Source organism: Cavia porcellus, unplaced genomic scaffold, assembly GCF_034190915.1.
Source record: "Cavia porcellus strain 051 isolate PalLab524CR breed Dunkin Hartley unplaced genomic scaffold, mCavPor4.1 scaffold_1, whole genome shotgun sequence".
NCBI lineage: Eukaryota > Metazoa > Chordata > Mammalia > Rodentia > Caviidae > Cavia > Cavia porcellus.
The window spans coordinates 163,045,606-163,070,223 of record NW_026947484.1 but is presented as its reverse complement, the minus strand read 5'-3'; the positions used below and the strand labels follow the sequence as shown (position 1 = coordinate 163,070,223).

Genomic DNA, 24,618 nt, shown 5'->3' with positions numbered 1-24,618 from the left:
TAGTTTTACTCTTTTTAGAAAAGAAGGACATGAATATAGTAGGCATTCTTTTGGAGAGAGTTTTGTTTAACATTCTGTTTATGAATTTAAGCCATTTTTCCTCTTCCTGTAACGAAAGACATTCTGAAAGAATTGTTTATTGTTTCTGTTCCCAACTCTGAACTCTTTCTTAACCCTGTTCCTATTTAATTTCAGTTTTCAATATGTGATTTCTAATCACATTTTAGAAGTAAAAGAAATTATACGCAGCTTGCAGGAGCTGGGAAAGGTCATTTCCCCTCTGTCCTAAAAATAGAATAATCTGAAAATACTCGTAAGCAGGAATATGCTGATGATCCCTTACCATTACGTATCAAATGACCCTGAAGTTTGTGGCTTAAAATAACAGATACTGAGTATTTCAGATATAAAGAGTTGCTAACTGTGTGGGTCTGTTTTAGAGCTCTGTATTTCCTCTTTGGTCTCTTTGTGGTTTATTGGCCAATCCCACATTGTCTTGATGCATGCGGATTTCATGATCTTATGTTGAAAAGCGCACATCTCCATCTTGCATCTGGAGTCCAGGAATGGCTGCTGCATTCTCTGCTTTGTTGTGCTGTGTGTCACTTGGGGAAACCACTGAAAGGGGAAAGATTTGTTTGACTAATGATATCCCAGGGTGCAGTGCATGGCCTCCTGGCTCCCTTGTTTCTGGCTGGTGATGAGGATGAGGGTTTGCGTCGCGGGGAGAGGTGCAGCGAGGCGCAGATGCTCACCTATGGCAGCTGGAGGCAGAGAGAGAAAACCTTCGCCATCCGTGCACTTCAAAGCTGACGGCCGAGGCTTCTGCTGCGTGTGTTAGCTCTAAACCGTGACACTCAGAGCTACCCACTTGCTGCACACCGTTGGAAAGACTGTATTTCCCCCCAGGAGGTGTCTCTGTACCTTACCAAAAATCAGTTTACTGGACACATAAGTGCTTATTTCTGGGCTCTCCATTCTACTTCTGTGACCTGCCTTTCTGTCCTTATACTAGAACAATACTGTCTTGGTTACTGTGACTTTGAATATGTTTTGAAACTGAGTCCTGCAGCTTTGTTCTTTCTTTTCAAGGTCGTTTTGATAATTCTTTTGTATATTCATTCGGGTTTCAGAATGAGCTTGTCCATTTCTGTACAAGCTGGGAGTTGGAGTAGCATTAGAGTGACTCAGAGATCAAGATGTATTCTCACTGTAACAAAACTATGTCTTTTAATTCATGGCCTACCTTTCTACTTATTTAAATATTATATTTTTAAAATAATGTTTTTAATTTGGGGGGTTACTTGGGACTCAACCCAATGCCTCCCACATACTAGGTAAGAGTGTGTAGCCTTTTCTTCTCTTTTTTGTATTGGAGACAGGGTCTCTCCAGCTGGCCCGGGCTGGCCTTGAGCTACGAGTATCTAGCTTCAGCCTCTTGAGTGGCTGGAATCACAAGTGTGTGCCACCACATCCAGCATATTTAAGTATTTCCAGCTTCTTTCAATGATAGCTTATAGCATTCAATGTACAAGTGCTACATTTGTTGTTACCTGTATCCCTATGAATTTTATTCTTTCTCTTATCATTGGAAATGCAATGACTTTTAAAATCCATTCTGACTGTTCATTGCTTATGTATAAAATACTAATGCCGTTTATATGTTGATCTTACATTCTGCGACCTTAATGAATTTATTAGTTTTTATGCTTTCTTAGAGATTCCTCAGGGTTTTCTGTGTCAGATCGTATCGTTAGAGAACAGAGGCCCTCCCACTGCTTCCTTTCAATCTGGGTGCATTAGGCTTCTTCTTCTTGCCTGCTTGGCCTGGCCGGAAGCTCCAGTGCCAGGCTGAATGGAAGTGGGCGGAGCAGGCCTGCCCTTCTTGTTCCTAACCCTAGCCGGAAGTGCCCAGTCTTCTAGCCATCAAGGATGATGTTAATGGTCCATTTATTTGTGGCTGTTTATATCCTTACATGCAGGACATTTCCTTCTTTTCTTTGATTTTTTCTTCTTTTTTTCTAATTTTTATTTATTTTAAATGGAAAAAATAAAAGCAATAGAACAGATTTTCAAAGCAGGTTAGCAGGAGAGTTATAATAATTAATACATCGCGTGTTGTGGTCTTCGTAGCAGTGATTCGGAGTACAAGATACAGGTGCGGTATATTGCCCAAGCAATATTAGCACAGACCTTCCCTTTCAATGAACTAAGAGAAACTAGCAGTGTGACTATCTTAACTGTCTTGTGGATACACATACTTTTTCTTCTCCCCTTTCTTCCTTTCCCCCATCATAGTTTGTCTTTTCTTTTGAGCATTTTCTTCCCAATTCACAATATCTGTTGTACATTTTGGATCTTATTTACTCTTTCAGCTTCTCACACTAGGCAGACAATATGATATTTACACACGTGGGTCTGGTTTATTTCACTTATGAGTATGGTCTCCAGTTGCATCCAGGGACTTCAGGAACAAAACCCAGATTGCCAGAGAAATATTACAAAGAATCAACAACTGGGATCTCACTGTGTTAAAAAGCTTTTGCATAACAAAAGAATCACCAACAGAATGAAAAGACAACCCACAGAGTATGAAAAAATTATAGCTAATTGTCTCTTACACAAAGGACTTACACCCAGAATGTATAAATTGAAGAAAATCGGGGCCCTCAAATTCAAAGATCCAATCCAAAAATGGGCATCTGAGATGAATACGCACTTCTCAGATGAAGAAATACAGACAGCAAATTAATACATGAAAAAACATTCAGCATCGTTGGTCTTTTGAGAGATACAAGTCGAAACAATGCTGAGATTCCACCTCACTCCAGAAAGAATGGCTGTCATTAAGAAATCAACCAATAACAAATGATGGAGGGGCTGCGGGGAAAGGAAACACTTGTTGGTGGGAGTGTAGACTGGTGCAACCACTGTGGAGGTCAGTCTGGAGATTTCTAAAAAAGCTGGGATTGGAAGTCCCATTTGACCCAGCTATTCCACTTCTAGCCATATTCCCAGAAGAACTGAAAACATCATACCACAGTGATATGTGTGCCTCCATGTTTTTAGCAGCACAATTTGTATTAGCCAGATCTTGGAAACAACCTAAGTGTCCATCAACTGAGGAATGGATAAAAAAGATGTGTTTTTTTTTTTTTTTTAACACGAAGGAGTACTGCTCAGCCATAAAGAAGGATAATCTAATTTTTACTTTTATTAATACATGTTTGTAGTGCATGATGACTATAAGGAATTGGTACATGTACATAACGGGCCTTTTAAGCCATGGCATGGTGTCAGGATTGTCCAACACTTTTGTACTGATATGGTAGTGTCCTTTCCTAGGTGGATTACACTCACTCCTCGTGTTCCATCAACCCTAATCCTGTGCTGAGTCCTATTTGGGTGTAAAAATCCCTTTCCCATTACTGGGCTGAGCTGCTGGTATTCTGTCTAGTTCTTCTGTGATGTCCTTGTTGGGTTTTGGTACCCACGTAACTGTCCTCATAGCTGGATTTGGAAGCATTTAAAAGCTTGGTTGTGGGAGGTTACATTTTCCACTGGCAACCTTACCACGTTTTCCAGTGCCCTGGGACCCTACACATGAACACTTCTGTTTCCCCTTTCTTATTCTCGGTGACACTGACAGTTTGCTCCTTCTTCCAGGATAGTCTTTCTGCCTTCTCCTGCTTCCTTTGCTGCACTGAGCGGCCCTCTCGCGTCAGGTCCAAGTCAGGAGCTGACGGAGCCGTGCTGGACGTGGGCCCTGGCGGGGGCTGTGGTTCAGTCTCTGGGAATTCTCTCCTGCTTCTGTTTTGCATATAATTGCTATCATAATCAAATGCCGACTGTTATCAAATGCTTTTTTATACCTTCTGATGTAATGATGTACCTTTTCTCCTTCAGTCTTCTTTCTTTTTTAGAGATAAGGTGTCACTATGCAATTCAGGCTGACCTTGAACTCACTGTGTAGCAGAGGCTGAACTCACAGTCATGACAATCCTCCTGCCTCAGCCTCCCAAGTGCTGGGATGACAGGCATGAGCCACCACGCCTGGTCTCTCTTTCAGCTTACCATTGAGGCTAATTATATTAGGTGTTTTCAAAAATACTAAATCATATTTACCTTGCAATGCACTGCTCACCCATGTTAATGATCATTTATATGCATTTACGTTTCTTTTTCATTGATATCTACTCTTTGTGACTTCTTTTCTCCTCCTAAGAGACACCAACTTCAGAGGCACTGATTCTCAGTTTGTTTGCCTGTTTCCTGTGCGTTAGCTTCGGTTTTTATTATTTCTTCACTTCTATTTTCTGTTCTAGCACTTAAATGAATGTTTTATTAAATGCTGTGCTCTGACTGCTCTACAGAAGTAGTGGCACGTTATTATGCATCGTTTTTCTTTCTGTAAATATTTATGGCTTCGGCCTGCCTTTTATTTGCTTCTCCCTGTGAAATAGGTTGGAGATGCTGTTTTCCTTTTGTCAGTTGAAATCATACTCAGACTTCATTATGTGTTTTTGCCGAGTAACTTAACACACTTTCCATGATGGGCTGCTGGATGACCTTTGCACTGCTGCAAATGTGCCGCTTCTTTTGTCTTAGAAACGCTGATCCGAGAAGGTGAATCTCACTTATTTGTTAACACATGTTCACTGAGCACTTACTCTGGGTTGAGCATATTCTAAACATTGAACAAAACAGATGAGCACCCTGTGCTTGTCAAACTTAACTGGCCAGATCAAAAATACATGCACTTGGTAAGCAAATAATAACATATCGGAAGGGGAGAGGTGAGAGAAAAGAACAAAAATAAAGCAACAGAGATCAGTAAGAGGTGAGGGAAGGAGAGGGAGAGGGAGAGAAGCTGCCTGGGGAGAGAAAAAACAGAAAGAGAGAGAGGGAGGTAGGGAGAAAGAGAGAGAGAGAGAGAGAGACAGAGAGAGAGACAGAGACAGAGACAGAGACAGAGAGACAGAACGGATATGAGAAGCCAGTACAGGAGTCCAGGTGGAAGAATGAGTGACCGCGTCCTCCTCCTGGACAGATGACTTCTGCAGTCTGTGGGCATCGGAGGAAAAGTTTGTCTATTGATTTAGGTGACCGCATGGAGCCTGCAGAGACTCTGGAGCTTGCATAATGGAATCTCCTGAGGCTTTAAAACTGTGCAGTCCAGTTTAGGAGCAGCTGCTGCCAAATACCTGTTTTGTGAGTGCATGAAAAAATTTCCTTTTTCCCCCTCACAATTACATTTTTTCATTTTACTTTAACCAGCGGCTGTTATCTGGGTGCCTAAACCTAGGAAAATTAAGACGCTATAAACACAAGATAGTTGAACAATTAGGTTTCTGTAGGTACCAACAGAACTTCTGAACCAAATTGGGCAGCGTTTCACAGATGAAAGGGAAAACAAATTACACAGATAGGCGGACACGTGCAGGTATGCGTATGTGTGTGTGTGATACTTCAGGGAGAGAGAAGACCCTGTACACACACGCACTGTCACTTAACATTGCCACTGTGTCATTATGACGTAGTGACACAGATGCATTGCAATGCTACCACTGGCGCCAGTCCAACTTGGGGGAGGAAAAGGCTTCCTCACGGCACCAGCAAGCTGTAAAAATCACTATAGAAATAGTCTGTACGCAGGGATGAGGTGTCGTCATGCAGGCGGCAGGCGTTTTCCCTTCTGGCTGTCGTGATTTAATATGCAAATCAGTCTCCCCGGAGTCTGCTGACCTTTCTTTCCCCTGACCAGACAGTCTGTGGAATCTACAGTTCTTCCAAGGGGCTCAGTGGTCCTCCCCTTCTTCAGGGGCAATGCTGTGGCTCAGGTCTGGCGTGTTCCTCAGAAGTCTCGGGTGGCCAGGGGTCTCCTGGAAGGTGACTGCTGGCTCATGAGTCCTCTGGGGTTGTCAGCAGGTCAGCTCACTGTTGAGGTCATGCTTGGGGGCATTAGGGAGCAGCAACAGAAACTTCGGAGCCTGTGGAAGGGAGTGTTCACGTGTGTGACCTCAGGGCAGCACCTGGTCCTGTGTCCTTCTCCAGCTCTTTCCCTCCCAGGGTGCTTCCTGGGAGACACAAGGTGAGCTGCCCCCTCCACCACACCCTTCCACCCTCTTGTTCCTGCTGCCCACAGGCCCAGAGCAATGAAGCCTGCAGACCCTTGATGGACATCTCTGGAACCGTGGGCCAAAATGCACCTGTCCTTCGCTGTTTCCTCTAAGTCGTTTTTACAGGTGTTTGGCCACAGAGATGAAAGAGCACTAATTCATGATTCTTGAACCAGCAGTGACCCGTTCTCTCAGGCTGGCCGCACTTCCTTAAATGTAGGACACCGTGGGTTTTCGAGATACGCTAACATTTTTAATATTCCTGACTTCTTCAAAAAGTTCTACCTAAGTATTTTACAATACTCTCTCCTTATTAAAGTCTGTTTCATTTACTTTCTTTTCAATTCCGGGCTGTTGATAATAATATTTTTCCAAAATAATGTTGTACTCTGGGCTGTCAAGAACAGTGGTGCAGCTGTGCAGAACAGATGCCTCCTGACCGCTTCCATGAACGCTCCTGGTGTCGACATTAAAGAGAGTCTTCCTTCTGTGACGTGGCTCATTTAATCGTTACATTTGCCTAAAATTGTATCAGATTTTACTTTGGTTTATATTTATATCTTGGCTATGTGTAAAGGATTTGCCAATTAATTCTGTTTTTTCTTATTGGGAAAGAAAGTGTAGCCCCCCCCCTCGCATCTTTTATGCTTTTCAGTGTTCTGCTTATTCTCTGTATTTGTTTAGAATCCATTTCGTCAACCTTTTTTTAAATGAAGACTGCGATTGTATATTCTTTTTTGTTTTAAGAGACAGGGTCTCACTATGTAGTTCAGGCTGGCCTTGAACTCATAGTGATCCTCCTGCCTCAGCCTCCCAAGTACTGGCATTACAGGTGTGCCTGGCTTCTAATTCGGACTAGTGGCTTCAGTTTGACCTTCCTGCCCCATTTGCCCTCACATTTCCCAGCCCCATTGCGTGTCGTGTTGCCTTTCACCTTGGTGCTGTCTGTGCCATGGCTGCTTTCTAGACTCTTCTTTCTCACACTGCAGGCCCATTGGAGGGCCTGGTCGCCACTTTCTCCTGAATCCGAGTTTCTGGAGTGGGCATGGTGAGCTGATGAGTGTGAGAACCCAGAGAGGCTGCTAAGCCGAGGGCTCCTCCCTGCAGAGTCCCAGGACCTGCTGGCTGGCTGGCTGCTCCAGAGCACCCTGCCTGGGATTTGGCTGTGGTTCTGCACTTTGCACTCTACTAGCTGGTCCTCCGGCCACACTGAGGTTCTGGGAGTGACCCATCAGTCCTGAATGAGTTCCTTCCCACTTAGACAGGCCGGTGTTGGTGTCAGCTGCCCCAGCTCCCTGGATTTGGTTGTCGTGATTTACGTGTGAGACAGTCGTGTGGCAGGCACAGGCCGTCCCGCCTCTCAGCCTCTGCTCCTCACAGCTGAGCGCCTCCAGCGTGGACCTCCCACGCTCTCTTCACCTTCCTCCCTCTCCCCGGCATCCTCACCAGGCTTTGCACGTCTGTCCTTTGCTGCTGGTCCTGCCCATTGCTGCTGTGGTCATGAACGAAATAATTTCCTTTACTGTAATCCCGAACACGTCTCAGAGGAAGAAGAGAGGGTCTTGCTACACCATGTGAGTCATAATCTGATACCCCAAGGCGCTGTGTTCCTGTTGGCATTCTAGTAATTTGATGTGTAAAGACACCATGAAATCAATCAGTTGTTGCTTTCAGTACTTTGTGTAGTAACATAGGTTTGTTAAAATTTGGTTAATATTTAAATGAGGATGTTTATGTGCAGATTTTAAATTTCTGTGTAGGTGAGATGCAACCTCCCAACTCACCCTACTTAGCTCAATGACCCTGAGATCTGTGAATCGTATTTTATCTTTCTGCTTTATTTTAGGAATTAATTTCTGACAAGATTGCACAATGAGAATCATATCAGGGTTATAGTTCTAAAAATTATGTTTTCACAGTGACAGATGCTTATGCCAGGATAATGGAACATTTTGAAAACAAATTTAAAAGTGATTGAAGTCTTTGCCAGCGGTGCCATGGGAAAACATGACCAATTTTTACCCCACATGAAGAAACAAAAATGCTTCACACACGGACGCTACTAAAAATAAGTCAGCTTACTTTTATTTTGTTAAATTTTTGCAGAAATAATGTTGGAAGTAATAATGTTTTTCAGCTACATTTAAAAAAGGTGCTTGAATGGTGTCATTTAAGAAAGAAGTGGATTCCTCTTTAGCAGAAAGAAAATGCCAAAAATTAGGGGCAGGGCTTTGAGCTCACTGGTCAGAGGAGCAGACTCATCAGGATCACTTTTCTTACTCATGAAGATGGCTCAGTCTCACAGGCTTTTGGAGCTCGCTAGAGAATGTTGTAAACCATTTTCTTTCTGTCCAATCTCTTGCTTAAACACTAGGACTGTTTTGTTTTATATGTAAGGACACTTGATAGATTAAAAATAACACAAGCAATGATTCACAATAGAAATTAAGTCTGACTTCCCTCTGAAGACACCTGCTGTGACCGTCCAGTGGGCTGTAGATCCGGAGTTTTCTTTTGTCTAACATTTATAGTAATAACGGAAGGGTTAGTGATAAGCTCAGTGTGCTTTCTGTCTGACTTATGTGCAAGTTGAATTATTGCCTGCACATCCAGGAATCATAGATGCATCATATATGTCAGACCATGGATGAGTCTTTGTATGCTTTATAAAGATTTCTTCAAATATTTGTGTATCTTCGAAAGGTTTTCTTTCTAAATTCCTAAATAACTGATTAACGTGCTTTAAAAACACCTGAATGGCTTTTACCTACATACATGACTCAATAAATGTTTATAAACGTATGATGTTGTGGAGAATGAGAAAATATTTGCTTTGTAAGAATTAGATATGGATGAGAAACACTGTGTCTTCTTTCTGTGTTCTGGTTAAGTTTCATTGCTCATAATTGAAATGCAGGCATGGCCCCAGGAGATTGCTGTTGTCCTTTCTGAAAAGTAGGGTTACAGATCTGATATGATTGGGCTGTTTTTAATAGACATCTGCGACTTTTATCTGCTCCACAAGCTCAGTCTTTAGTGGATCTTATGAGCCAGTTTGCTCTGGACATGGGAACGTGTGCGGTATTCATGTCTCCAACGCAGTTATCCTGGTAATTTACTGTGGCTGGGAGGAGAGTTTGCCAGCTTCCCATTGCTGCGACAGACACCTGAGAAAGAGCTTAAGGAAGAAAGTTCTGTTTTACTTTATGGTTTTAGAAGGGCCAGGCCATGGTCATATGGCTCCAGTGCTTCTGGGCTGGTACCACGGGGGAGCATCATGGCCAAGAGGGCGTGGAGGGGGAAATCAGTGAATCTTGAAATTGCACACCGCTCTGATGACCACACTTGTTATCTTAGAAAGTTAACCAGGAAAAATGCCTTACTTTTCTTTCTGTGGGGCTATTTTTTTATTTTTCCCTTAAGGTGTTTTATTTTGAGTACTCTGAATTTTTTTGACCATAGGGAGTTTAGAGAAAATTATGTCTCATTATTACGGAGCATCCTCTGATTATTGGTGTCTGGTGTGTTAGAATTACTTTGCTCACTCTTCTGCTAGTTGTCCCCTTGCTCAATTTTTTTCTCAAAAGTTTAATTTTCTTTTTTCTGTGTTGTTTCTGTAAACCTTGGCATATTCTTTTGTTATAACTTAGGGTTCCCGTGAGTGTCTCTTGCGTTGAATGGAAGTGAGATGGCGCCTTTCACAGTGCTTTGGCCATGTGGATGTCCGAGTTTCACTTATGGTTCTTTCTCTGCTGTATAAGAATGAATCCGGATTCAGGGATTCTGACCATGAGAACAGCTAATGCTTTGTGTGGAACATGAGTAAATAAATGTTGTCTTACATAAATATGACACCTGATCTTTTCAATCATGGGCCAGTTAAATGCGAGTTCAGTCCCTTGTGGTGCTGAGTTTTTAGTCATTATTTGCATCAAAGCAGTCCAGTGGTGCGTTGTACTTATGACACATCGTGGCTATGAAACTAACTCTTGAGTTTACTTTATAAGCACATTTTATATCAGAAACAGGTAATATTAAAAACAGGTAGGAATTTGCATGTGTCAGTGTGATTAGATCATAGTGATTCCAAGCACTGAACCAGTTTCTAGAGACCCTAGAGAAACATTGTGAATCGGTGTGATAATGTGATGGGTAGAATTGGATCCAGGAAAGGCAGGGGCTAAGTGGGAGCCACCAAAGGCAAGGTGGGGACTTTACTGTAAGGAACAGCAGAAGCAGGGTATTGATTAGAACGTCTGGATGGTGTTGGCTAATTAATTATGGTATTTCCAGAAATGAGGAAGATAAGAAGCCTACTAAATTTTTACTGGATTTTTGTATAAAATTTCAAGGTAAGGGAACAAAAATCTACCACAGATTTTAACAACAACAATGACAACAAAATAACAACCACTGGACAATTCCTTCTGGCCTTCTGGAGGGGCCCACGGAGGTCAGGTGATCAGGGGAATCTTAGCCAAGACCTTACTCGCAGTGGGTCCAGTGGCTCCCTGACTCCCTGACCCCATCCTGTGGTCATCTCCCCAGTTTGGGATGCATAATGCGGATAGATGTACTCAATACTTGGGGAGTCCCTGATCAGTAGTGTAGGTGTTACTGTGGTACTAAAAGCCACATGGAAGCCACTCCAGTTTCCCCTACTGGAAAAATAGTAGATCAGAGCAACGTTGTATTCCTGTAGGGATCACAGAGACGACTGCCACCCTGGGGACTGGAACGATGCAGGGGTGGTGATCCTACCACATTGCCATTTCGCTGTCCTCCTCTTTGGGCTGAGTAGATGGTGGATGGGTGGGATCGCTACAGGGGGGTTACTGTAGGCCTAATCAAGTGGTGACTCCAACTGTAGCTGTTGGTCCAGATGTGGTTTTGATCAGATTACCGCATCTCTTAGTACCCAGCACACAGCTACTGATTGGGCAAATATTTTTCATTTATTCCTGTGCACGAGGCCCACTAGAAGGAATTCCCTTTCAGGTGGTAAGGCCGGCGATGCACCTTCAGTGTCTCATGTTAGGGTTTACTGGCTCTCCAGCCTTGTGTCACAGCTTGGTTCACAGGGACCTTGGTCCTCTTTCTCTTCCACAAGGCATCGCATGGTCCAGTGCATTGATGACGTCATTTGGCTGGACAACATGACCAAGAAGGGGAGCTGTTCTACTTGTTGGTAAAGAGTTGCGTGTCATAGGATGGGACATAACCCAGCTGAAAGGCAGGGTCTTTCTACCTCAGGGCAATGTCTATGAGTCCAGTGGGACAGGGCAGGCAGAGACACTGCTTCCAAGTGAAGCTAGGATGTTGCATCTGGGTCATTGGACAACCAAGAAAGAGGCACAATGCTCATGTTGGAGGCAACACATTCCTCTCTTAGGTGTCTCACTCTGGCCCATTTACCCAGTGACTCGCAAAGCTACTGCTTTTCCTTAGGTCCCAGATCCAGAGAAGGCGGTGCAGCAGGGCCAGGCTGCTGTGCAGTCTGCTCTGCCCCCAGGGACGCAGTGGGACTGGAGGTGTCAGCAGCAGGCAGGGATGCTGCTTAGAGTCTCTGGTAGCTCTCTTGGTGGATTGTAGCAGAGGCCTTTGGGATTTTGGAGCAAGGCTCTGCTGTTATCTCCAGACAACTACTCTCCTTGTGAAAAACAGCCCTTTGGCCTGAGAGTGGGCCAGTTGGTAGGAACTGAATGCTTGACCATGGGACACCTGGTTACCATGCGACCTGAGCTGCCCATCATGGCCTGGGTGCCATTTGATCCACCAAGTCATAAGGTTGGACATACACAGCAATGGCCCTTCATTAAATGGAAATGGTGTAGATGTGATAGAGCCACAGTAGGTCCAGAGGCCACAGGTGAGTTGTGAAGTTGTTCAGATGCTCACGGCTCCTACGCCTGCCATATTGCCTTCTGCTTCCCAGCATGCACTTGTGGCCTGGGAGGTGCACCCTGTGATCAGCTGTCAGAAGAAGAGAGGGTGAGGCCCTGCGTGTTGTGTGGGCACCATCCGCAGTGGACAGCCACAGCGTTACAGCCCTTCCCAGGACATCCCTGCAGGACAGTGGCGATGGAAATCTTCACAGGGGCAGCTCTTCAGGCAGTGACCTGGTTGTGTATTTTTCTTGGAAGAAAAAAACGTTCAAATGTGTTATTGGACACTGATTCATGGGCTGTAGCCACAGTCTGGCCACATGTCAGGGACTTGGAAGGAGGTGATTGGAAGATTAGCGGCAGACGTTTGGGGAAAGGAACGTAGAGAAACCCCTGTCCTCTAAGTTTCAGATGTTGGATGTTTTGTTCTGGTGATGAAAATGTAACACACAGGTGACATCAGAGACAGGGGAATCTGCTCATTTTGGTGGGGAGAGAGCGTGGTGATTGCCAGTACTGAAAGGGTTTCTAGACATGCTAGATGGAAGTTGCAGTGAGAGTTACAAAGAAGCAAAATCCCGCGGAAAAGTGATAGAGTGAGAAACAAATGCCTCAGGATGCAGCTTGTTTGCTGTGGTCTCTTTTCTTCCTAAGAGTAAGTTGTAAAATAACCAAACCCGCCCTTCCTACTTCCTCATCACGTGGTGCGCTTTCCCGGGCATGAGTTCTGAGACCTGTGTGTCAATAATTGTACATTCTTTGCAGGAAAACCGTGATTTCTATCCTGAAATAAAATGTCTCAGAATCATAGACAGCTCGGGAAGGGGCCGTAGACTAGGTCATCCCACAGCCTGGTTTGATTACAAGGGCAGGACTGACCCCTCAGGCTCCTGACAATATAATCTAATATTTTAAATTGAGTAGCGTTCACAGGAAAGCTTATCTCTAGAATATGAATACCTCATCGTGAGACTTCAAGGAATATGACCACTCTTCAATGTGAATATCACCTTATCTGCAAATCAATAGTTGGTGTTCATTTTGGGAAATGTGCTATATTGGAAGTAAACATGTCATTCTCTGAGTATAATCCTTCATCTTGGTGGCATCCTATTAAAGGCAAAGGCTTTGGAAAATAAGGGGACTTTAAGCATGAACTTTGAGCATGAAAACAGTGTGAAGATAGTGACATTGATGGTGCTGGGGTAGTAGTTATGCATTTAATCAGCACTGAGAGAATTTTGGTTCAGTTGAAAATTCAGTCTTCTCCTGTGATAGTTGTCTCGGTATGTACGGAATAAGGGAAGACTGATGTTTCTTTATGGTTACATTTAACCATGTAAGGTGGCATGTCCAGAGCAATCAGTCTTTCTATAACATGACTGAGCAGGGCATCTTTCTGTTGCAGAGGACTGCAATTTCAGGCCGTGTTTATAACCCTTGTATGTTTCTTACAGATAACTTGTATACATGTGTTTTCCTATGTGTGTGTTTTCTTTCAGGTTTACTAAAATCTGGTGCATGTCTCTGAAGAAAAATGATTTGTCAGACATTCTGTGTGGCTTTGTTATACTGTGGTAAGTTATTTGGTATTTATATATGAAGAGGAGATTTTGCTGTTAGAGATGCTATTTTCTTACTGCCTAACAGAATAGTCTTTTCCAGCTTGGAATTTCATACATGCTTGTGGTGAAAAATGCAGCCAATGAAAGTATAAATGCAAAAATCCCAATCTCCTAAAAATGACTCAGTAGTGTATTTTCCCAGAATTTTCACACACACACACACACACACACCCCACATCTGCAAACATAGTTGCATGGCATTTTATACCATAGTTGCAAACATTTTGTTTTGCCAGTTGCTTTTCCCACTTGTTTTCACTTTCTCATGACAGTTTGCCTTACCAGTATTTATCAATGAACTTATCTGTGTAGTAGTCAAATGCAGCGCATCCCATGAATGCACCTGACCAACTCTTGAACGTTAGGCGTCCGGTTCTTTAAAAGATAATGCTGCATTGGAATCCATACACCTGCAAGGTAGTTTAGCTCCTGAGGAGGAATTTCTGTCCTGAAGAGGGTGCGCATCTCAAACCCCAATCCTGGGGAATCTGCTTACAAGAGTCTGCATCCTTTGCTGCTCCGATAGACACAGGTGAGGGTGTGCGGCCCTTGCATTTCCACAAAGACGCAGTCACTATTCTCTTACTGGTTCTCTTTCCATTCCTTACTCTTTGGCATTTCATTTCATTTATTTGACATTTGTGAGGCTGAGCAGTTTCCTGACCATTTATGTATTTGATGTGATTTTCTAGTTCATATACCTTCCCCTGCTGTTGGCTTTTATTGGTCTCAGGTGAATTTTAAGAATTTCTAAAATGTGATAGATATTTCATCCTGTAGTAGGGCTTTCCGGAGAAGGAGAACCTGTGTGTGTGTGTGTGTGTGTGTGTGTGTGTGTGTGTGTGTGTGTGTGTGAAAGAGAGAGTGAACAAGAGAGATCGGGAGAAAGACTGAGAGTGAGAGAGAGAGGGAGAGAGATTGATTTATTTCAGGAACTGACGTGGGTAATTATGAAGGCTGAAAGTCTGAGATCCGCAGTCAGGAGGCTGGAGCCCGGGCAGTGGTTCTGGTCCGAGAGGGCTGGGTCCCTCCAAATCCAGAGGGCTGAGAGCCAGGGCAGCGGAGGATGCAGGCTTCTCCTGGAGACCTGGAAGAGCTGACGTCTCACTGGTGGTCCGGGGCTGGGGGAGGCCACTGCCTCCGGCTCAGGAGTGCCATGGGTGACTGCATAGGGCGGTCCACACTGCGACGGGGCTCAGATGTTCTCACTGGGACGGTCCTCGAGGACATACATGGAAGGGAGATTGACCAAAAACACCTGGGGGCGCTGTCAGGCTGCCACACACAGTGCATCCTTTTAAGTCTGAAAAACTTGCATTCTTTACAGGTATTTTCTTACTGCCCATGATTTGCTTTTTTAAAGCTTTATTTTGTTTTACAGTACAGACAATTAAGGCCTCTGTGTGAATACAGAGATGTATGATAGGATGGCACTTAAATAGATCAGCTTTCCTTAGCACATGTGCCACTATTAAATTATAAACATATAGCAGGCGACAGTCAAATGTCTGCTTTATCGCTAAGCAGCTTACTTCGTGATAATGTTGAGAATAAATGACTGTGCCCCGAAGCGATGGGTTTAACTTTCAGAGCAGTGATGATGATTTCAATGCCATTTGTCATGGTCCCTCTGGAAAGTGATGGCAAGTGTCATTGTCAGGGGACTTTGTCAAGGCATGGAGTTAGCATTGGAGAACACCACCTTTTTTTTTTTTTTTTTTTTTTTTTTTTATCAGAATGCTTTAAGAAGTTAAATGGCCGGGCATCATGGTGTATGCCCGTGGTCCCAGTGCTCTGGGAGGCTGAGGCAGGAGGATTGCAAATTACAACTCAGCCTGGGCAACTTAGTGAAACCCTGTATCAAGAGTAAATACAATTTTACAGAGCTCTAAGGACACGGGTTAGTGTGAAGGCCCTGGGTTCAATCCCTGATACCAAAACCAGCCAAGCAGCTGAAACAAACAAGAAACAAAGATAGAGAAAGAAATTAAATACATACCAGCCCCTCCTCCCAGCCCTGCAGGACTGGCTGGGAGAGGAAGCTTCACATGAATCTTGGAATATCTTGTCTTTCCAACTGCTGCAAACTATAGGAATCTTACATTTCAAGTCAGCCACACCTTGTCAATAACGTTTTTTTTTTTTTTTTTTTTTTTTTTTTTTTGTCTTTTTGAGACAGGGTCTCTATGCAGTTCAGGCTGGCCTTGAACTCACTTTGTAGCCCAGGCTGGTCTCGAACTTGCAAAGATCCTCCTGCCTCAGCCTCCTGAGTGCAGGGATTACAAATGTGTGCCGCCATGTCTGGCTTCAATAACCTTTTTTTTTTTTTTTTTTTTTAAAATAGGGAAACCTATTTTTCATTGATTTGTTTTTTCTGCTTCCAGTTCTTTTTCTTTAACTCTTTATTAAAAAAAGTTGACGTATGAAGTTATGTGTATTTATCCTGTAAAACAGGATGCTTTGAGGTCAGCACATGTCACGCAGTGGTTCTGTCTGGCTGATCACTGAGTGCGCTGCCTGGTACAGAGAGCACTTTTGTGGTGAGAACTCTTAGCACTCTCAATGCGACCCTTCAACTAGGGTCCTGGGACTTACTCTGTCTTGTTCGCTTCAGTGTCGAGCTCCCTGGCTTCTGCCCCGTGAATCCTCCCCAGCCTCTGGTAGTCCTCTTCGCCTGTTGACTTCTGTGAGATCCACTCTGCAGATTGCACAGGTATGCGAGGCCATGGGGTGTCTGTTTCTCTGTGCCCCATTTGTTTCCCTTATCGTCCTGTCCTTCAGTTCATCCATGTGGCTGCAAATGAAACTTTTTCTCCTTTTTATGATTGGATGATGTTAAATTTCTTCATGGACCCGTTGGTTGCTCAGGATCATGTCATTTAATCTCCATGTGTCTGTGAATTTTCTGAAGTTCTTCCTGAAGCTGGGCATGGTGATAGACACCTGTAAATCCGGTACTCTGGAGGCTGAGGCAGGAGGATAGGAGGATCACTGTGAGGTCAAGGCCAGCCGAGGCTACCTAGTGAGACTCTGTCTCAAGAAGACAAAAAATTTTTTTTCCTGTTGTTCATTTAAGGTTTTATTTCATTGCTGTCAGAATTTCAGTCTTAACTTCATTAAACTTTTTTGTGCCCAACACACAATCTTGCCTAGACAGTGTTCCCTATACAGGGAAAAAAAAATTTTGTATTCTGCAGTTGTTGAATGGAATGTTCTGTGCTTCCCTACGAGGCTCCTTTGGTCTGGAATGTGGTTTAAGTCTGTGGTTTCCTTGCTGATTTTCCTCCTCAGCTGTGCTATCTAATGCTAAAACTCAGGTACCGAGGCCTCCTCTTATCATTTCCCACCGTCTGTCTCTCCCTTCAGTACACTGAAAGTTTGCTTTGTATGTTAGGCTCTCTGATGTTGGTTGCAAATCTGTCTGCAATTATTATACCGCCCGCTATGTTAAATAGTTTTTCTATCTTTACAGTTTTGACTTAGGGCCTATTTTATCTGACCTAAGTGTAGCTGTTTCTAGTCTCTCTTGGTTGCCATTTACATGCAGTGTATTTTCCATTCCTTCACAGTCAATTTGTGTGTGTTATTATAGGAAAAGTAAGTCAGTCTCCTCCTTTTTTCCTCTCCTGACTCTCTCTCCTGCCCCAGTACTGAATCTCTTGTAGGGATTATATTGTTTAACCTTATTTTATTTTAATTCATTGACCAACTAACTGTCTACTGGCAAACTCAGTCCATTTGCATTCAAAGTAGTTATTATGTGTGCTGCTGAAGCCAGCACTCAAAGTAATTCATTTTTTTGTCTTGTTGAGACAGGGTCTTGCTATGCAGTTCAGGCTGGCCTTAGGCTCATTTTGTAGCCCAGGATGGTCTTGAATTTACAGTGATCCTCCTAACTCAGCCTCCTGAGTGCTAGTATTACAGGAATGTGCCTGGCTCAAAGCAATTATTGATAGGTACCAATTTTTTGTCTATTGTTTGGTTCTTTACATTATCACTTCCTCTTACTGTCTTTCTATATGATCAGATGATTTTTCTTTAGGCATATTTTGATTCCTTGATTTTTATTTTCAGTGTATCTGTTATGGACTTTTTTTCTTGAGGTTACCTTGATGATTATAAAAAGTATCTTAGAGTTATAATAAGTTCTCTTAAGCCAAAAGACCTTAATTTTGATTTTAAAAAAACCTGCACTTTTATTTTATCTGTCCCTGCATTTAAAATTTTTAATTTAACAATTTATATTTTTCTTGTTACACATCTCTTATTGAGGTGGTTAGTTTTTTTTTTTTTTTTTTTAATTTTTATTTAAGGAGAAAAGAAAAGAAAAAAAAAACAGTGAAGGGTACAAGTTATACAGATTTACAGAAGAAAAAAATGCGCAGTAGGAAATCACTAGTTAATAGATTACATATTGCCATCTTAGAAATAATTGTTCAAGTCACAGAATTAAAGTTTGTAGAGTGGACATTCCAGCAATGATACTGCAAACAGTTCTGTTCAATGATCCATTAGAACTCTGTGATATCATTTTCTGTCTTATACATTTAAATATACATGCAGTTATATAGTTTAGAGCATTTTCTTTTCCTCTCTTTTGTACAGTGACTATTACACATTTTGGGTTTCATTGCTCCCACTGTTCTTATTGCTTTTTTGGAAGAGAGTAAAACCAAATGTGACATAACAGAACAGAATCGGTCAAGTCAAAAGGGTGGATATAATAGATAATATAAAAACATAATACAAGGTGATCAACAATGGTTACCCTAATGCCTCCCGCTATTTCTAATAGAATTGCCTATATTATTAGTTGTAATACTATTGAACAAAACCGTAAAGGATAAAACCGACAAAACCAAAACATTGGAGATATTGTAGGTCTTCAAAAGTAGATAGAAGTCAACGAGAATGGGCGTTATAATGAATCTCATTATCTTCTCAGCTGATGCCTAAACTTTCAAACCTGATACTATTCAGCAAAACAGAATAGAGGAACCTCAGTCAAAAACAAGATGGTGAGAGTAATACAGGGCTTCAAATCGAGAAAATAGAAAGTCAAAGTGGGTTACTATATTATATCCTGCTATATTTTTCCCTTTAATTAAATGGATAACAATAAAAAAGTATATAATGGAGTGGAGATTGAGAAAAAGAAAAAGAGGGCATAACAGCGAAACAGGGCAGATCAAAACATAACCTTTTAAGCAGAATAGTGTTTCACCACCAGATATTTCCGACTTAAAAATAGTTACCATATTGACTCCCTCCCTGAAGTCCTTGAGTACAACTTCATATACTGTAGCATTAAGTATATCAAAACAATGTAAAACCATTTAAGAGAATGACAGCATTATAGAGTATTTGGAATTGACTAACAGAAAATGAACAATGGTCTCTGTATAATCTCCTTGTCTTTAAAAGGTTTTTGCTTATACTAACGTACATAACAAAATCCAATAAGATACAACCTGGTTAGACCATTGGAGACAGAAGAACAAAAGCTAGATGAGACTTCAAAACAAGATGGTACTGAATCAGCATTACCTATTAAGATGTCATTTTCTCAAAAATAGCTGTTCCTATCATCCAATCTTCTCTGTCTCATTTCTGTTGAGCTCTTTTTCTGTCAGTAGCTGTCAGTTTGTCTTCTTCATTTTGTTCTCTGCTCCATTTGTTGTGGCCTCCCTGCCACTATTTCTGGGTTCTTTGTATTTTTCTTTTTTTAGAATATCCTGCAATACTTTCTGTAGAGTTGAATTGGTGGTTGCAAATTCCCCCAGTTCCTCTTTATCCTGGAAGCACCTCGTTTTTCCATCAATTTCCAGGGACAGTTGTGCAGGATATCTCAATCTTGGCTGGAGATTATTATCTTTCAAAGCTTGAATTATTTCCCCCCATGCTCTTCGTGATTTGATGGTTTGTGAAGAGAAATCTGCTGTAATTCTGATGGGTGTTCCTTTGTAAGTGATCCGTTTCTTGTCTCTTACAGCTTTTAATATTCTGTTCTTGTATTGAATTTCTGGGATTTTTATTATTATATGCCTGGGTGTTTCTCTGTTAGGGTTGTAGGTAGCTGGGGTCCTGTATGCCTCATACAGCTGAGTATCTTTCCCTTTTGCTAAATTAGGAAAATTCTCCTGGATTATTTCTGTGAGTAGCTTTTGTAATTCACTTGTTTGTGTCCCTACTTCTTCTTCTATGTTCTTAATCCTTAAGTGGTGGCTCCTCTTATCATCTTCTTGTCTTTGTATTATTGCTGTTTGTTTCTTTGTTATTTTTAAGAAGTTTTTCATTTCATTCTCCCATATTTCAAGTCTGCCCTCCAGTTCAGATAGTCTGTCCTTAGTTTCTTTTAAGCTGTTATGCCAGTCTTGTATAGACTTATTAATTTCTTGATAGTCCCTTTGAACCTGCTTCACATACTCAATGCTTTCTCTGTTTTCTCCATCAAGCAATTCTCCCCTCTTTTTCTGTTCTTCCATTCCACCATCTGTTTTTTCCTGGGTGGTGTTTAGCATTTCTCTAACTATTCTGCATACTTCTAGTTTCAGATCATTGATAACTTCATTCCTGAATTGGTCTATGAGGCTCTCAATATGGTGCTTAATGTATGCTGGTGCGGCGTCCATTATTGCCTGTTTCTCAGGATTGGGGGCCGAGGAGCTTTTTTTGTTGCTTCCCTTCCCCATATTTTTTGTTCCTTATAAAATGCAATCTTACAAAGGAGGCCCGGCTTCCCTGCCTGTCAGCCACAGCCTGATCAAATTGCGCTGGCTAGTTGTTCCCGCCCACCGCTGCGCACCAGGGAGTCGGAGGAGGCAGCCTACGCGGAAGTCAGTCGCTCCTCCGGGCCATCGTCCGGCTCTGGGATCTGGGTTAGGCTAGTCTAGCCTAGAGAGTCCGCCAGCAGCGTCACTCAGGCCAGGCACTTTTCTCCAATCCCGTCCGAGAGGGGAATGGCGCCCAGAGAGATCTCCGCCAGAGTCAAACTGTGGTGGGGGGTCAGATTCTCACTCACCTCGCCACCAGTCAGTTTTCGTGTACACCTCTGTCCGTCCTTTTTTTTTTCGACTCCGTTCTCCCGTTCCCAGAGCTCGGCGCTCCCAGAGCTCGGCGCGTCTCTCCTTGCTGAGCCGCTGTGGAGATAGCCGGCCGCCGCACGGCGGGAAATCCAAACCGGTTTCCGATGGCGCGGAGTCGAGCCTCCACACCGAGATTTTTCTGTTCCTATTTTAGCGCCAGGACTGTATTCCAAGTTGGATTCTCTCAGCCCAGTTCGTTCCTGAGTCAGCAGAGCATATCTCTACTGATTCGTGTCTCCCTAGTCCGCATTATTTCTGGCCTCTGAGCCGAACCTTTCAGAGAGCCTCTGGTAGTTGCTGTTGTCTGTCCGCCATGTTCTCTGGTCTCCGAGGTGGTTAGTTTTGCTTTATCTTTTAACCTTCTTATTAATGATGTAAGTGATTTACCCCCACCTTTCCTGTTTTACTGTATTTTGCATCTGACAAGTGACGTTTATACTTTCGCGTTACTCATTATCAGTATTATTATCTTTCAGATTAAGGTTCTCCTTTAGTATTTCCTGTAAAGCAGGTCTGGTGGTGACGATCTCTCCCAGGTTTTGTTTGCATGGGAAAATCTTTATCTCCCACTTCTTATTTAATTATTTCTTATATTTTTCTTGAGACAAGGTCTTGCTTTGTAGTGCAGGCTGGCCTTGAACTCATGATGGTCCTCCTGCCTCAGCCTCCCCAGTCCTGGGATTACAGGCATGTGCCACCATGCCTGGCTAGCTCTCATTTCTGAGGCCCAGTGTTCCTGGTCAGCAGAGTTTTGTACCACTCAGTGCCTGTTGGCCTGTGAGAATTTCTCCTGAGAAATCTTCCGTGGGGCATGTTGGACCTCCTTTGTGTGCTGTTTGTTTCTCTGTTTCGGTCTGTTTTCAGGATTTTATTTGTCTGTTGGATTATACAGATTCTTGAGTAGTTTTGTTTGGAGCAAATCTAATTTGTGACCTTTGATCTCTGTACCTGGGTATTTGTATATATTTCCAGGACTGGAAATTCTTCTTCTCTTACTTCTTTATGCTTCTACCCCTTCCCCTTTGTCTACTCCTGCTTTGAGACTGAGTAACCCAAAACGGTGCTCTTTTGATGCTGTTGCATTAAGTTTCATGAGGTGTCTTCTGTTTTCCGTTCTCTTTTCTTTTTCACCTTGACTCACATGTCAGTGGCTGTTCTTGAGTCCTACACTCCTCAGCTTTGTTCATTCGGTTCTTGGTGCTCTGTGTGTTTCCTTTTTCATTTTATCTACTCTATTTTCAGTCCCATTATTATTATTTCAGTTCCCATTAATTTTATTTTTCTGGTTGCTTTGTTTCCTTGTTTCTTTGAGTTTTCCTCTGTAGACCTGGAAGGTTGCCACGCTATTCTGGAATTCTCTGGCAAGGACCTGGTTCAGCTCCATCGCTGGAGAATCAGTCCCCGTGCTTAACTTCGTGCCCTCTGCGATGTCCTGGTTCTCTGCTTGCTTTGGCCCAGGTGCCGTGTGCTGATGTTTGTGTGTTGGAGAAATGTGTATCCACATCAGCCTTGTCTGGGAGCCTTCTGTGTGGTCCCTCTATGTGTGACCCCTGCCACAGGGGCTGCAGCCTAGGCCTGCAGCAGTGCCCAGTGCCGGGCAGGGGTTTCCTGGCCACCAGGGCTAACACAGGATGGGATGTCCCTGCCAGCCAGTGGCCACTGAGGCTCCCTGGCCTCTGGGGTTTGTCTGAAGCCAGGACTCCTGTGGTGGGTCAGCTGCTGCGAGGCCCCTTGTACAGATGTGGCTTCCTGGCTGGCACCAGGGCAGGTGGGGAGGCTCAGTCTGTAGGCCTGGTATCTGCCTGGTGCTGGGGACCAAGGTGAAGCTTGGCTCTTTCCTCTCTTCCCCGAGAGATGGTATCTGTCTCCATGCTGTGCTTCCTGGGGTCCTAAACCTGGTGCAGACTGCGTGGAACTGTCCTGCCTCCGCCTCCCGTGTGTCTGCACCTGCTTTCCTTAGCACTTGGGACGATTTTTACCAAATCTTTGCAGATTTGTCCCAACTGGTGTTTCTGCAGGGTGAGCATCCGGAAGAGGCCTCTCCCCTGCGCTTCCCTCATGCGTAACTTTTGGGGACGTGGTTCCCACTGGTCTCTCATCATGTTCTGGTGAGACTCTGACTTTTAAAAAAAACTTGAATCATCTCATTTAGTTCTGAAGTTTCAGCATCCAGGTCAGGGTGTCTCCAACAAAACCCATTTTGTCTGGTGACTGTCACCCGGTGTCGGCCAGCTCTGGGCGCCTGTCTTGCAGCTTCGGGGTACAGGTGCCCTTCATGCATCCCTGCAGGTCTCCCTTGTCACACTGTCCCTTCTCATTGTGGCCATCTTGGTCCTTACAGGAAACACCCAGGACAGCTCTGCTCACAGAGATGTCAAAAAGCCACGTTAGTGGGGTTATCAGGAGCAGTAACTCAACTCTTTTGTATTCTTCAGCTAACTGTGTTGTGTGCATTTACGAGAACCACATACTAGCTTTTCGATTCTCCAATTTTTACTAGGTTCTATTTAGTTCCGTTTTGGCTTCTTTTTTTTGTCTTTTTCCTTTTTATCGGTACCGGGGATCAAACTCATGACTGCCTGCTTGCAAGGCAGGCGCTCATGTCGCTGAGCTAAATCCCCAGCCCCTGTTTTGGCTCTTTGAAAGGGTCATGATTCGATCAAGCCTTGTGAATCAAACAAGACCCTGGGATGTTGGTGTCTGCTGTTGGGGAGTCGTTCCAAAGGAAAAAAACATCATTTGCAAAGGGAATGTGCAAACAAAATTTGTCTCTTAATAACGCTGTTTCAATTGCTGCTGTGTTTGTGAAGTTCGTTATTACTCTTTTGGTTTCAGTACTTGAGGATGTCAAGCTAATTTCAATTCTGCTCACTGAATCGTCCCTGGGCAGTGAGAAAAAACCAATGCTTTTCATTAGTGGTGCTGCATATTCATATTTTTAAAAAACTAAAACACAATTCTATTTTTATAGACGCTCTGATTTCAGAAGCATATGCTAGAGGGATGGAAGGCACAGAAACACCAAACATGAGGATTTGTTTTTGTGGGGTTATAAAACCTAATTGTTATTGTTGTGAAAAATTTTTCATTTTTATTTTTATTAGCCTGTATTTGCAGGACATAATGAGACCCTCATTGTAAGGAGGTGGTACATGGGCAGCGCCACCTCTCTGCTCTTTCTATCTCCTGCCCTCTGCCTGCCCTCTGTCTCTTGGTCTCCTCCCCTTCTGAAAAGGATGTATCTGTGCATATTTATATTAATTTGCATTTGTAGAAAGGGTTAGAAACGGAGTTATTATGAACATTATTACTTATTACTTAAGTATTCTTACTTGCATTGGTTTTTTTAAATTAAAGATGTTTCTGAGCTGGGCCTGTTGGTGCACGCCCACAGTCCCCATACCCTGGGGGCCCAGGCAAGAAGGGCTGGGGCCGGAGCTGCGAGGGAAGGCCTGGGCTTAATCCCTGGGACTGGAAGAATCATGAATTACTTTTTAAACATTTCTGCTTTCTTTTATTTTAATAGGCTTTGCTTTAGTTTAATCAGGGTTCACTCTAGGGCACTCTGTTGCTTTTGACAGACTCACGCAGGATCTCACAGGTCCTTGCAGAGTAATGGCAGGGTTGTATGTGGTACCGTCGGTGCCCCTGGACTGCCCCCAGCACAGCTGCTAATCTTTTAACAGTTTTGCTTTACCCAGAGTGCCAGAGTCAAAATCACGCAGTTTGCAGCCTGTTCGGATTGACTTTTTTTCTTGTGCATTTAAGTGTCCTCTCTGTCTTTTCATACTCTTTTCTTTTTGGAACTGAATAATTCTCTGTCTCAAAGTTCTGCAGTTAACTTACCCTTTCATGAACAGCAGGACATCTTGGTTAGTTCTGTTTTCTTACGTGTTTACCTTTC

The 24,618-nt window shown here is 43.2% G+C and overlaps 1 protein-coding gene across 3 annotated transcripts in view; it reads left to right on the top strand.

Moving 5' to 3' along the window:
• The window catches only part of Lepr (leptin receptor), a 72,746-nt gene that overhangs the window by 2,631 nt on the left and 45,497 nt on the right, over positions 1-24,618 (top strand). For 2 of the 3 annotated variants that reach the window (XM_023561333.2, XM_063259054.1), the window contains exon 2: positions 13,507-13,581. In XM_023561333.2, the coding sequence (XP_023417101.1) occupies positions 13,542-13,581 (40 nt within the window). In that variant the 5' untranslated portion in view covers positions 13,507-13,541. Of the gene's footprint in view, positions 1-13,506; positions 13,582-16,243; positions 16,343-24,618 lie in introns of all 3 variants that reach the window. The other variant, XM_063259056.1, reaches the window with a different exon arrangement.